This window comes from Chelon labrosus, assembly GCF_963514085.1.
Source record: "Chelon labrosus genome assembly, chromosome: 9".
Classification (NCBI taxonomy): Eukaryota; Metazoa; Chordata; class Actinopteri; order Mugiliformes; family Mugilidae; genus Chelon; species Chelon labrosus.
In genome coordinates, this window is record NC_140359.1 from 19,370,517 (window position 1) to 19,384,217 (window position 13,701).

The 13,701-nt window shown below is 44.3% G+C and overlaps 1 protein-coding gene across 2 annotated transcripts in view; it reads left to right on the plus strand.

The window, feature by feature from the left end:
- aopep (aminopeptidase O (putative)) overlaps positions 1 to 13,701 on the plus strand; it is a 70,817-nt gene that overhangs the window by 14,977 nt on the left and 42,139 nt on the right. Inside the window, exons 6-10 of one of the 2 annotated variants that reach the window (XM_084551206.1) lie at positions 6,188 to 6,401; positions 6,941 to 7,047; positions 12,149 to 12,251; positions 12,418 to 12,525; positions 13,075 to 13,118. In XM_084551206.1, the coding sequence (XP_084407332.1) occupies positions 6,188 to 6,401; positions 6,941 to 7,047; positions 12,149 to 12,251; positions 12,418 to 12,525; positions 13,075 to 13,118 (576 nt within the window). Of the gene's footprint in view, positions 1 to 6,187; positions 6,402 to 6,940; positions 7,048 to 12,148; positions 12,526 to 13,074; positions 13,119 to 13,701 lie in introns of both variants that reach the window. The other variant, XR_014699228.1, reaches the window with a different exon arrangement.

Genomic DNA, 13,701 nt, shown 5'->3' on the forward strand with positions numbered 1-13,701 from the left:
TATTGAATTGCGACAGCGTCCCGTTGCAAAGTCTTTATCTCAAACACCTTTTAACCCGCATTACATCCACCCGCTGCGGCTTTTTGTGTGACAGGCAGGCGGCCCCGGTCAGGTGGCAGCCTGAAACCTCTGCAGAGACGACGGCTCTGGTCACTGGCTAATTTCACTCCCATCTCACCTTCATTCATCTTTCCATTCTGTCAAACACTTCTTATGTGTCCTCGCAGCACAGAGCCGTCTCACTTTCCATCTCCTCACTGTCTCATTCTCTCACATTACGCAAGAGAGGGGGAAAAAAAATAGTCTATTTATTACCCTACGGGCAAGAAAATGTCTCAAATTATAATCCTGTGAAATAGATTTGTCCTGTCTTTTTCATTCAGACGGTAGTGGAAGCCAAAAGAGGGCTCTGAGTGCTGTGTGATGAGTGATGGGGTTTGCATGCAAATAGCTACATTGATACAGGAATGTGTGTTATGTCACATAAATGTCATGTCAACTCCTCCCTCAGGCTGATTGACAGGAGCTTGCTTTTCGCCACGTGTACTGCATTGAATTAGAGCTAATTAAAACATTGTGTGCCCCCTCTTAACCCCGTGACATTGTATTAAGATTGTAAAGGAGTGTGAAAGTGTGATATAGCGTTTCCGAGCGTTGTGATTGTACGTTTGGGTAGGTGCGTGCCCGCCGGTGTACTCTTGGAAGTGAATCAGACAGAGTTTGCATTCTAGACAAATAGTCATTATTGTTTTAAGTCTGTTGCTCCGGCATCCTGCGCATGCACGCACTCTCAAGAACATTCCTCTGGCATGACATCAGTTTGGACTCTGAGCTAAACAAGGAACAAACTGCACTGTGGATTGTTTTACTGTTAAGAGAGGATGGATCAGACATCTGCTATCACTTCCCAGCTGATACGCGTTGAAAGTAGATTTGTTCGGAGTATGTGGGTGTGTGTTTCTGCGTGCATGTCTGTTCCTGTGACTTTCTGCTGGTTTATATGGGTTTCTCTTAGGCCTCCAGCTTAGCCACTTATTGCGTCTTCATGTATATCCCTGTTCACACGAGCATTCTTGTCTTCATCAGCTTACGGCCCCTTTGACCTGCTCGGAGCTCTGTGTCTATGTACGGCCCTTTAAGTTTAAGCCCTCGACAGAAACTACAGTATAACTTTGAAATGTGCCAGTTGTTTGTCCTGTGCCAGCACTACAAAGCCTCATTTTCTCCAGACTTGAGCCACCTCCTTGTTCCTGATGACCTCTGATATCTTTTCTGCTATTTATTCCCGGGCTCTGATGCAATGAAGTGTATGTGGGTGGGGCGGCTCTCTTGGGGCCCCCGGCCTGGCCCCCTGCTCATGTGATCAGGCCCTACATGGAGTGGCATTTGGCCGGGCCCTGTGGGGCCCCGTCTGGAAGCAGAGAACTGATCTGCAGCCAGCCTGGAATGCCAGACATTTGAAGTCAGACTTGTTAAAAAAGAACGAAGGGTGGTAGGAGTTTGGTCAAATAGGCCCCTGTGTCTAAAATAGCCCACAGACTCTGTTCGCGAGGGAGGGAGAGGAGACAAAGCTTCTTCCCGTAAGCTGACATTAGGAAAGGCCCGCCCTTCATCCTCTACTTGAATAGAAAAGAATAATTGTACTTTGTTGCTTGTTGTTTTTGCCCATCTACTTTCTGATCTGTCAGTGTCTGTGCACAATATGTGTGCGAGATTTCACCAACAATGCTGCAACAGCGTCTGTGTCATACTGGTTCAGCAGTTCAGCAGTTATCACACCAGGGAGTTGACACTGCACTTGCAGAAAGAGCAAAACTTATCACTCAGAGTGACAGACAACAGTATTCTCCCTCTCATTCTTCTGGCTTTTGCTCTCTCTATAGATATATCCCTGAGATAATCCTTTCATTCACTCTCTAAATTCCCTTTTCTCTCTCTTCTCATGTCGTATCTGTGTTTTTCAGTTTTATCTCACCTCGCTCTTACTCTCTCATTTACACATGCAGTATACACACTCCACTCATATCATCTTTTTCCTCGTCCCTCTGTCTCGTGGGGCTGTTTTACCGGTGTCCCAGCTATGGGCTGAGCCGGGCCGCGGATGTCAATTACAGGACTATGATAGGGCTCCTGCTGCATTATGCATGGAAGTGTCCCACTGGGGAAAAAATGGCCTACAGCCAGGAACGATGGATGGAGGGATGAATAATGGATGGAGAGATGGAGAAGCGAAACACCATTGCAATCTGTGTCTCACCAAATTGAAGACTTGCCCTGGCTTACACCTCTGAAGCTCAGGGCCGAGTCACCCTGGTGACTCAGAGTCGCAAGGTAGTCGCGTTAGGAAGCAAAGGACGACTTTAATCAGTATTTCATTTTGTGCGCTAAAACCCAGTGGGGTGTCGGCATCACAAAGGTCACCTAAGGTCTTTGTCTGTTATTCTCTGTGCAGACAGCCGCTCATCATGATCGGCATCGTTTATCACCTTCTGGGCATTAATGTGGTAGCACACTTCTGAATGTGTGAGTGTCTTTTAGTTTGGTTTAAAATTTAACTGCATAAAGACAATCAAGAACGAGATGTAAAATTAACAGCAGGGGTTGCATTTTGGCATTCAATTAAATGTTAAAGAGTGTAATTCGATTTCTCTAATGCATTGTTCTGATGTTCCCCGAAACAGAAAGCGGAGTTAATCCTTGCCAGACAGCCTGCAGTCGATTTAAAAAAACAAAATTGAGATCACAGACATCAAAAGCAGACACAGGGTCGGGCTAACAAATATGAATTCATTTACATCCTTTAAAGGTGTCAGTGGCTGAATCAAACATCCAGTCATTAAACAGTAATGTGTAATCATCTGAAAATCCTTAGTAACCTTAATGAGAGGATCCATGCCAAATTAGTTTCTTTGATCCATTATTTATAATAAATGCAGTACTTCTTTGATTACTCTTTCAATCAGCAATATACACCGATCATACATAACATTATAACCACCTTTCTAATATTGTGTCGGTCTCCCTTGTGCCTCCAAAACAGTTGTGGCTCATCAGAGAATGGACATGGGCCTTCTGAGGGTGTCCTGTGGTGTCTTAGTGGGGGTCTATGGGTCCTATGGGTTGAGGGAGGGGCCTCTGCGGATCAGGCTTGTTCCAGTGCATCCCACAGATACTTGATCAGTTTGGGATCTAGTGATTTGGAGGCCGCGTCAAGACCCTGTGCTGTTTTCATGTTTTTTGTTTTGTGCCTGTGTCAGGCTGCATCCTGCTGGGGGTGGCTGCTGCCATCAATGAGTGTCATTGCTATGGGGTGGGGTTGCCTGGTCTGGTCTAGGTGGGTCATACATGTCTAAGTAACAGCCACACGAATGTCAGGTCCATAGTCACAAGATGGTCATTGTTATATACTAATGTTGTGGTTGATTGGTGTAGTTTATCTTCCTTCTTTGCGACCCGGAAAAAGTCAGTAACACAATTAAATGGGAACTCCTAAAGGTGCAGATGATTAGATGAAGAAATTGTAGGAAAATTTCCTGAACTCTCAGAGCTAACATAAAACACAAATAGTCACATTCAGCAGCGAAATAATTGTCACAAAACACTTGAAGAACAAAACTTTTTTTTTCACTGTTTTGGTCATAAGATGTCAACAAGTGTGTGATGCAAAATCAGTAAAGGGTGAAAATTGCGTTACAGACTATAATGTATACGCACATTTCCTAAAAGCTGTAGTTTTACCACTTCATGCTTTCTGATTGATTGTAATTGTGGGTCTAATCAGAAGCTTCGGTAAATAACTTCTACGTGAGTCATGTGTCTTGTTTGCCAGTTGGGAAAAATGCAAAAATTCAGAAGCATGTTTGACAACAGCACTTATCAGACACAATCAATGACCAGAGACTCACACGTTACAGGTATGCACAAATGTGGGTGAGAGTCCTCTCATGCGTGTGTCCCTGACAGGTCCCCGATGTCAACCGATGTCAGTCAGCGCATCAGTGAACGTGAAAGATGCCGTTGTTATTCATCACCGCCGTGGTGGGATGACACGATTTGTCACTGTAGTGACGGATTCCGTCTCCCTCGGAGGAACATGTGCAAGCGCCGTCACTGAAAGGCTGTCTTTGTGTTTCACACTCACTCAAACACAGATGCACACAAACACGGCGCTGGGACTGACAACAAAGGCGAGCTTATCCGATTGTGGGGGAATAAGATTAGGCTACAAAGAAACTCATAAGGCTAATGTTAGCATCTCCTGCTCCAGTGAGAGCCTTTGTTTGTGTAATCAGGACAAACATGGAATTAGATTTAAGATGCTGTCTTGGAAATCATGCTCATAAGACCCCATTGTATGATGCTGACATGTCCTTAAATAACAGAAAGCAAAGGCCTGCCTTCTGTCTGATATAACAATCCTCAGGGAAATAAAGAGTAGCTGTGCTGTTCAGATATCCGATTTTGTTTTCCTCTGAAATAGAAGGTCTGGCAGACCCGGCTTAACCTATGTCTTTACTCACTGTTTTCTTTTATAATTCACTTAGCTTGTCACCGTAATTAGGTTATGGCGAGGAAAAAAAAATAACTCAGCTGTCATCTGCTTTTTTAAGATGCTAATCTTTCCCTGATGAGGGCAGCTCATTTTACAGCTTACTGTAATACACCAATAGCAGCAATATGTGGGCTTATTGTAGCCATGGGAGTAGACTGTCAATCCAACAGGTGAAGTAATTGTAGCCGTTGGACGCTTTTTTTTAATTTTTTGGCTGGGGGAGGCATTTTATCGTGTTGCATGCAAGTACAACACAGATTAAAGTAATTTCTTCTGCGGCATAGAGGCGTCTTTAACGTATTTGTCACAGAAACAGCGTGGGTGACCCTTTTGAAAAATCGTCTTTTTCCACCGGGGACCTGCAGTTTGCCATAAATTCTCCCACCAGCGTCAGGTCATTGGCAGTTGGGACACATGATCTAGAGAGTGTGAAAGGATCTCTAGACAGTCCGATGTTGTTATATGGGCCAGGAGAGAGAGGGGCCATTCATTCGCACCTCCGTGACCCCCTTCCTATTCTTCTGGTGAAGAATGGCCTGCCTCTCACGCACAGTCAGCCCCTAGCCCCTCAGGGCACCCAGAGCCCGTTACATAAGAAAGAAGGAAAGAATGCTCCACAAGAGTCTTCAGCCATGACCTTGGCTTTGACAGTGAACTGGGACTGTCTCACAGATAAAAATCACATACGTATTCCTGTCGTACAATGCCTCTTCTATAATATCAAGAGCGTCGAAGTCGTTGAGCCTAACCCAACGTATGTCCGACTGCAATAATTCAGCAGGTTCATCAGGTAGATTATCGAGTTCAAGTTGAGCCACAGACATTCAGTGGAGTCTTAGTTTAAATATTTTTTTAATAAATCAATACAAAAACTGATGACATAAAGGGAAGTATTACCTCCATTCTGCAGAATAAAGTGTACTAACTCACATTTGTGAACAGTTTTTCTCTTAAAGTTTTGTTGGCTCAAGCGTTCTTATCGGTTAAATAGCTTAATGGAGCCTTTATCCCCCTTTATCAGCTGAAATAGCATCTTTATCTTTGGCATAACCAAAAATAGTTTTCAGCTCTGCTTGTTATGATCTTGATGTTTTACAATTGGTAATTTTGATTGTATTTATTTATTTCCGTTGTTTCTTGAAAAGCCCCGTCCGGGGAACACGATGTTCTTGCTCGACGTTTGTACAGACCAGTCAAGTTTGGCAAGGCTGCTCGATGAGTAAGCTGCCCTTTGCTGGAGATAATGTAGAAGATTAAATGAAGTGCTGTTTGTCATTCCCATGCTCATTAAACGCATGTGTGGGTTTGTCTTACATGACGTGCTCAGGCTATAAATTTTCACTAATCTTAGGTGTTGCGCATTACCTCAGTAACTCTTTGATCCTTTTAGATGTACACTATGTCTTCATCTTTCTTATTTTGTTTTATTTCCTCATAACCGATACTTGTGGTTAACCCTTGTTGTCCCCGTGTCATTTTCCCTCCTTGCTCTTACTTTCGAAAACAAAAAACTCTCCTCTTTACTCCTTACTCCCTCGCTTATTTCGCACTCCTTTCCTCCCTCTTGGAATTTATTCCTGGCTTTATCTCCCCTGTTCATCATTTATCTCGTCTCGTGTCGTTTGTCTTCCTCAGCCCCCATATAATTTTCCTGTCCCAGAGTGTGCTGTGCGCTGGGAGTCCCGGCTCGGGAGGGGACGACCTGTCTCTGTGCGGGTCTCGGATTTGCCATGAGATTGCCCACTCCTGGTTCGGCCTGGTTATCGGAGCCAGAGACTGGACTGAGGAATGGATCAGCGAGGGCTTCGCCACCTGCCTGGAGGACATCATCTGGGCCCGAGCGCAACAAGTACACTACATACGCTACTACTCTACGGTTTTCTGATTATGTAGAAAAACCCATTTTGATGCACTAATCAATAAACTCAGATACAGTTAACCACACAGTTGTGGAAAAGTACCACGCCACATGAACTTGTTTGAATATTGTATACCTCCCAATACTTCATACATATTTCTACAACCTGAGCCGTGAGGATTAATGGAAAAGAAAAAAGATCAGCAAACAGACAAAGAAGTGGGCGCGGCATTGAAAAACACTTGGTTGCAACACCAACTTCAGCTCTAATCCAGCTATTGATGTGCATAAAGACCTAATCCTCCTGCTTGTATTCCCACACCTTCCAGAGTTACACAAATCATGTTCTTTTGTCAGCGCTGTGTAATTGTGTCACTTTGCGATATAAACTTGGTTCTGGACAAATGTACTGCGTTTAAATGTTGCCAAAAGTCAGCGTCAGCGTCAATTCATTCATAAAGCACATTAAAAAATGACAAATGCTGACCATCGTTCTCTTTTCCGTCCTTTTATTATCCATCTCCCGCCAGCTGTCTTTGCGAGAAGCAACAGAACAGTTTGACCTGAAGGCCTTGCTGAGGTGGAGACGACTTTCTGATGAGCTGCAGAATTCAAAGGAGGAACTTCAGATCCTCAGGTGTGTCTCTCGTCATCTCCATCGGTTAAAATGTTGGCAATTTGTGGAGGATGGTAGCATTGTGCAAATCAATGCAGCAGGGATGGACTTTAAACATCAGCCTTTGACTTGGCATGACCTAGTAGGCTTAAAATTTGCATTATTTGCACTTTTAATTAACTTTATGGGTGCAAGATTTGTATAATTTATGTGAGAAACACACAGACTACCTAAGTAAACACATATTATTGCACAACACAATGTCCCGCCAAATAAAGCAATTAATATAAAAAAGCCAATGTTAAATCGCGCGACACTCTTTTTGACACACATTCATGGCGTAAATCTAAATTGAGCGAGGGAATAAACAGGTTTGAATGGGCTCCACTTGCATTTTGAAAAAAAAGTAGACACAGTGTGTTTCTTTTTAGCCTAGGCTACGCCCAGCTTTTTCAAAGTGTCTGCACACACACATGCACATGCAAGAGTGGAGGGTATACGCATTCCAGGGGCGCAGGTGTGGCAGGTGTGGCAACGGAGGCAACGGAGTATACGCAGGTGTGCTGCACCGTCATGTCTTTAGGAAAAGGTCTGCGCGCGAGGACAGCAGGCGCGCACAAACGCTTCATCTGATCCTTACAATGTGGGACCCACACCCTGTTTGTGTTATCCCCGGTGTCGTCAGGGGATTAAAGGTGAAAACCCCAGCCAAGAGTTAACTCTTCAAACGATGGAGACGCTCTCGTTAGCCTTTTATGCGTGCTGTTGCTCTCCTTTATGAAATAATAAGGCATCTTCACTGGAGATGACACTTGTAACACGGAGCGCTATTGACATTCACGCTTGTAAGAGGCTGCACAGAGCATAACAGCAAATCAGCGTATTATTGATTTCATGGCTCCTCATCTTGACACTAAGCTCTAACTATGTCTCTCCACTGATAATATGCTATTATCACACATTCAGACTTTAGACGGTGTTCAGAATTCAAATCAATTCAGTATCTTCTGAACTTCTGAACAGTTCAAGCTGCGCTCGAGATGTGCTCCCTCACGTGTGCTTTTCTTTTTGAGAGTGAAAGGGCTAAACGTGCACTCGAGTGCGCCCATCTGTCTAGCAGTCTATCAGGGTGTTCCCCTATAAGGCAGACACACGGGTGATTAAAAGGATCAGGATTAGGTTTCTCTGCACCTGACGGGGTTAAGTCAACAACGCAAAACTAACATTTGAACAGTGCAGACAATACGTGAACGCACAAATGCACACAAATGCATGCCCGTATGGCCCATTAGTTTTGCATGTTATCTGCAAACGGAACGTATCATATTCGCCTCGAAAATCCAAATCATTTCTAGGAAAGCCCTTTCTGAAGCATGTTGAGACTCACTCACTCACCCGCTCACATATAATTACGAATAAACACATTTAGCCCGTGCGTCAGACACTGTGCAATTTTTACTTTTGCTTAATTATTGTTGTGAAATTTCCGTGGAGACATATCGTGATTATAGCACGTGAACGTTTTGTGTTTACAAAATACGGGCTGACACTATCTTATGGGTCTTCTCTGAATATTTTCCTAACAATTACCAATATAATTATACTGAAAGGCGCTGCGTGTTCATTATGGGGAGGATACAGGCAGAGTTCCAGTGAACTGGCGCGTAACCTTTTCATAGTTAGTCTTTTAGTTCGCGGCGGGCCAGCTGAACATGTGAAAATGTGTCATGTGCCCACGGGCGAGCATAAATCAACATATTTGTTGATGGAAAGCAAAGTTCTGGATAATAAACGAATAATGAACGGATAAGGACAAGGGTTGAAATGGAGCAGCTCTTTTTGGGGAAATTCCAGTCTTTAACTATAATTACTTTCCATGAAAATTGCACGTGTAGTTTTAAATCAGTATCCTTTAAATAGATGTTGTCCAAATTAAAGTTTTGCAGCAAAGTGACAAGAAAGAGTAACAGTTCAGGATTAACTTTAACTTCCCTGTTGAACAACTGGGGCGCCCCATAAACTGAGGCTGTAGTCTTCCCTGCAGTGGTGCTGGTTCAGTTCCTGCATGCGCCCTTTGCTTCGCGTCATCCTCTCCCTCTCTCACAACATCAGAAAAGATAAACTTTCTATTTTTTTTGCATTTTGTCAGGAGCCGTGAACGTGGTTTAGGTGTCCTCCTTATTAATATATGAACGGGAGTAACTGCAATATCAGTTATATGATGGTTTTCAGTGTCGGATGTGAGCAGCTTCCTCGACGTTCCTCCTCCAACACTGACTTTTGACCTCGTTTCGGTTTACATTCATAGTTCTAGCGTTAATTATCTGTTTGTTTTTTTTTTTTTATCAGTTTGATTGTTTCATATGTCCTTGTTTCTGCTTTCTTCACGGCTCATTTATTGTCGTTCCGAACACGTTGACACGCGAAGAGAATAAAAGTAGTGACTCACCTCCAGCAGCGTGCAATAAAAGGCCATGCTGTAATATGTGCTTTGTGATACTGATTTCAGTTTTATCTTCCAGCCTTAAAATGGTATTCCAGATATGAGGGGCCACTGGAAGACGTAAGTAAGGTCTCGGTTTGCTCCGAGGCTGTGGACTAGACTGCCTGTATGTACAAGTCCTCGTGGCGTCATTAGAGTTACAACAGTGCTGAAACTTAATATGAAAACCGGTTGCCACAGTGCCTGGAGAAAAAGGGGAGGAAAGGAAAGGAGAAGTGATACATACGGGGACAGACACACAACAGCCTCACCAGATTGCACACATACACACACACACACAATGGCTAAATGGCAGGTTGTTCTTTCCAAGTTCAGTAGGTCACGATTGACACCCCATGATCCAGCAGGGGCCCCAGTGGCCAGTGTTTATCAGTCCATTTCAGATGAGTTATATTTAGGGCAGTCTGGGCCAGACGCCATTCTCCCTGCTGATTTACTGGGCTGCTGGGAGCGCTGCTCTACCTTATCCGGTTTCCACAGTCAACCCAGTGTAATTTGTCAGGATATGGCTCGCAGAGCTGTAAACCTCTTTTGTGTGCATGTGTGTGTGTGTGTGGGTGTGCGTGCGCGCGTTTGACATTAAGTTCTGTCCGTAATAGCTCCTGATTTCCTCTCGCTTTTTCTCTCCCTTTCAATCTCAGACACATCCAGGTGTATGCATGACTACACACACACACACACACACTGACAAACACCTCCCCCCTTCACACACACACGGCCTACAAGTCAGATAAGAGCACCATTTTTTTTGTGAAATACATTGAGCTATTGTGAGACGTTCCAAGCGGGGCGAGCAGCGATTCCTCTTAAAGATTCAGTTTATCATCTTTGACAAGGAGAGGAGGCAAAAGCCCGGGACTTACACATCCATACATCCCTGATCTGGACAGCGGGAAGGGTGGAGTTCCTTTGTCTAACACAGCGCTGATGGATCAACAATTTTCCTCTCTGTGTGAATCTGACGCACAGAATGGACACATTTTCCCTGGAAATACGTGTTCATGTCATAGTTTTTGCCTCTTGCCAAGAGTCCCTCTTTTTCTCGGTTTGACATACAAACACACAATTTCCAAGGGATACAGCAATGCCCCGCTGTCTTAAAAAGAGACTATTTCATCTTATCACCAGTAACAGACAGACATGGGCACTATGGGCAGCACACCGGTGCAGAGAGAGTGGGAAAAAAATAACCCCACAATTTAAAAGGGATATGTAAGGATGTCAAGAAAATGAGCGCCTCTTACAACATTTAAAATAAACGCTATATAACATGATGTAAGTTTTCATCGGCTTTACAGACTTGCGCTGGTCCACCTGTCCACTGACAGCCTGAGAGTGTCCTTTATTGTACAGACGCTCAGGATCATTAGTAAAATGTTTCCAAGCCAGGTCATTTGGTGTTGTGATTTATCTCAAACACATCATTTATATGACATGAGCCCGTGCGCACAAGTCGGAGCACACCCTCAGATGCATGATGAAAGTCCGTGCAAGCATGTCCAGTTGAGTTTAGAAATTCCAGGAAGCTGATGACTTCCCCTCTCAGTCCACTGAGCAAACCAAACATTCCTGTCTATCTCTTGTCCTCGATTTCTCCCTCACCTCCTCCTCCTCCTACTTCTTGTCCTCAACCCTAATCTACAGTGTACTTCATCTCCTCCCCTGCCCTTTGCCAGCTTTTTCTGTACACCATGCCTGCCTGGACAAAGATCCTAGTTGATCAAATATTTGTGCCCAACAGCTAAGGCCTAACTCGAAAAGATTGGGTTTTCTGTTAAGAATTTGGATGCATGTCTTTGGTGGTCTGTATTGTGTACATATGTGTGTGCCTGGCCCTGCCGTGAAGAGGCCCAGTGGAAAAGGGGTAGCCAGTGATGAAGGTTGTATTGATTGGTGGGCCAGGCGCCTGCCGTATCGACTGGGTAGGAGGGTGATCCTTCAAGGCCTTCCTATTGGCACACAGAGTTAATCTGCTCACCCTGATCAATACCAGCTAACTGAACCTATCATCGCACAGCAGCCCACGTCAGGGCTTTGTTTGTTTGGCTTTTTATTGGTTTTGTGTGTGTGTGTTTGTTTGTGCGTTTATGGAGACCGAAGGGATGATTTGTATCTGTGTAACAAGGGAAAGTGGAACCTTGAGCGTGGCTCTTTCCTGCGCCAGCAGTGAGGGGTGCTTTTTCGTGGAAGTGTTCGCTCCGTGAGTCATGGGCAGTAAAGTCAGAGCGGAGCGCTGTGAGGTCATATAAACACTATAGAACGCTATTATAAATATGCAGCTTGATTTCCAGCTGGGCCTCTGGCGAAGTATGGCAGCCTGGTTGTGTGTTCACCGTTGAGAGGACCGGCTGGAGTCAGTGTCGCTGACAGTGTGTTCTCGCTTTGTTGAAATTGTGTTATTTCCTGCAACCGAAACATCTCAAAGAGTGAGATAAAATAAAAAATGTGTGTGCACAGGTTTCTTGAACATGCCACGCTGTTTTTTTCCCCTGTCTGTGTTTTTATGTCCCTGTGCGCCATCCTGTTTACTGTCCCTTTGTGTACTGTACGTTCATCTGATTACCTGTCCTGTCTTTCCGAGCGTAATTTCGTTTCCCTGCTCTGTTTGTCCTCCCGCAGACCCAACATGGAGAGGACCGGTCAGGTTAGCGACTCCGGCTCCTCCACAGTTAAACATGCCCTCAATCCTGAAAAAACCTTCATGCAGGTCCACTACCTCAAGGTAAGTATAGTGAACACAGGAAGGAAAGGTGGAACAAATGTAGACTATACTATAAAACTAAAAACGCAATCCTATAATGTCATAGCTGCTGCTGTTAAAGTAGTTTCTCTGGATTGCCTGCGATTGATTGTTTTGCTGTTTTTAACTCGACTTGTCCTTTGTCCAGGGCTACTTCCTCCTCAGGTTCTTGGCCAGTCAAGTGGGAGAACAACAATTCATTGACTTCTTCAGATTATTCGTGAGGAAACACCACGGGCGGCTCATTTTGTCTCAGGTGTGTCTGCAGCACTTGATTAACTTAATGGAGATTCGCCACCTCGCCGCCGGTTCGGAGGCTGGTAATAAAATCTGAGCTCAGATTTGAACTGCTTTAATATAACCTGTCTCTGAGGCGCAATGCTATTTCCATAAATTAATTGGAGGCTGATGTAAGCTTGATTGCCACGGCGTTACAATAGTCGAAAGCGCTCCAGCAGCATCTCAAATTGATGACTGTACATCGGCTCAGCCACAAATGTTTATTCTGCTGGGGCCATGAAGCTGAGTGAACACACCTGGAAGTCTATATGTGTGTGTGCGTGTGCCTGTGTGTGTGTGTGACATGTGATGTGTTCCACCTGGCTCCTGTTTCTTCAGTGGCACATTGAGTCTTCCCTCTAAATAATGGATGTAACATAAACACTGTTTGACCTTGTACTCTCGAGTTAAGATCAGGTATGCCTTTCTCTTTCTTTTTTCTCTCGCTCCCACAGCTCCCTAAACGCCTCCATTTATTGTCTCTCTCTCTCTCTCTCTCTTTTTATTTTTCGTTCTTTTTCGACAGGATTTCTTGCAAATGTTGCTGATTACCTTTCCCGACTTGGAGAGGTATGTAAGTGGCTATGAATAATTCTTACTGTGTAATTCATGAATAATGAAAACATGCATTAAAACCACTTTCGTTTGTGCTAAAATAGCAGTCGCCTACTGGTTTCCAGTTGCAGAGAAATGAGATGTATCTTTTCCAGTCAGCTACTAATCAATTTCAACACACATGATTTGTTAATACACACATCAGCCACAACATTAAAACCACTGACAGGAGAAGTAAATAACATTGACCGTCTTGTGACAGTTCAATATTCTGCTGGGAAACGCTTGGTCCTGGTATTCATGTGGATGTTACTTAGACATGTACCACCCACAGACCAGACCAGGCACCCCCACCCCATAGCAACAACTCTCCCTGATGGCAGCAGCCGTCCCCAGCAGAATGAAAAAACATGAAAAGCAGCACAAGGTGTTGACCTGGCCTCCATATTCACTAGATCCCAAACTGATCAAGTGTCTGTGGGATGATCCACAGAGACCCCTCCCCTCAACCCATAGTACCCCCACTAAAAACATTCTTTTCCCAGACACCACAGGACACCCTCAGAAAGCCCATGTCCATTCTCTGATGAGTCACAAC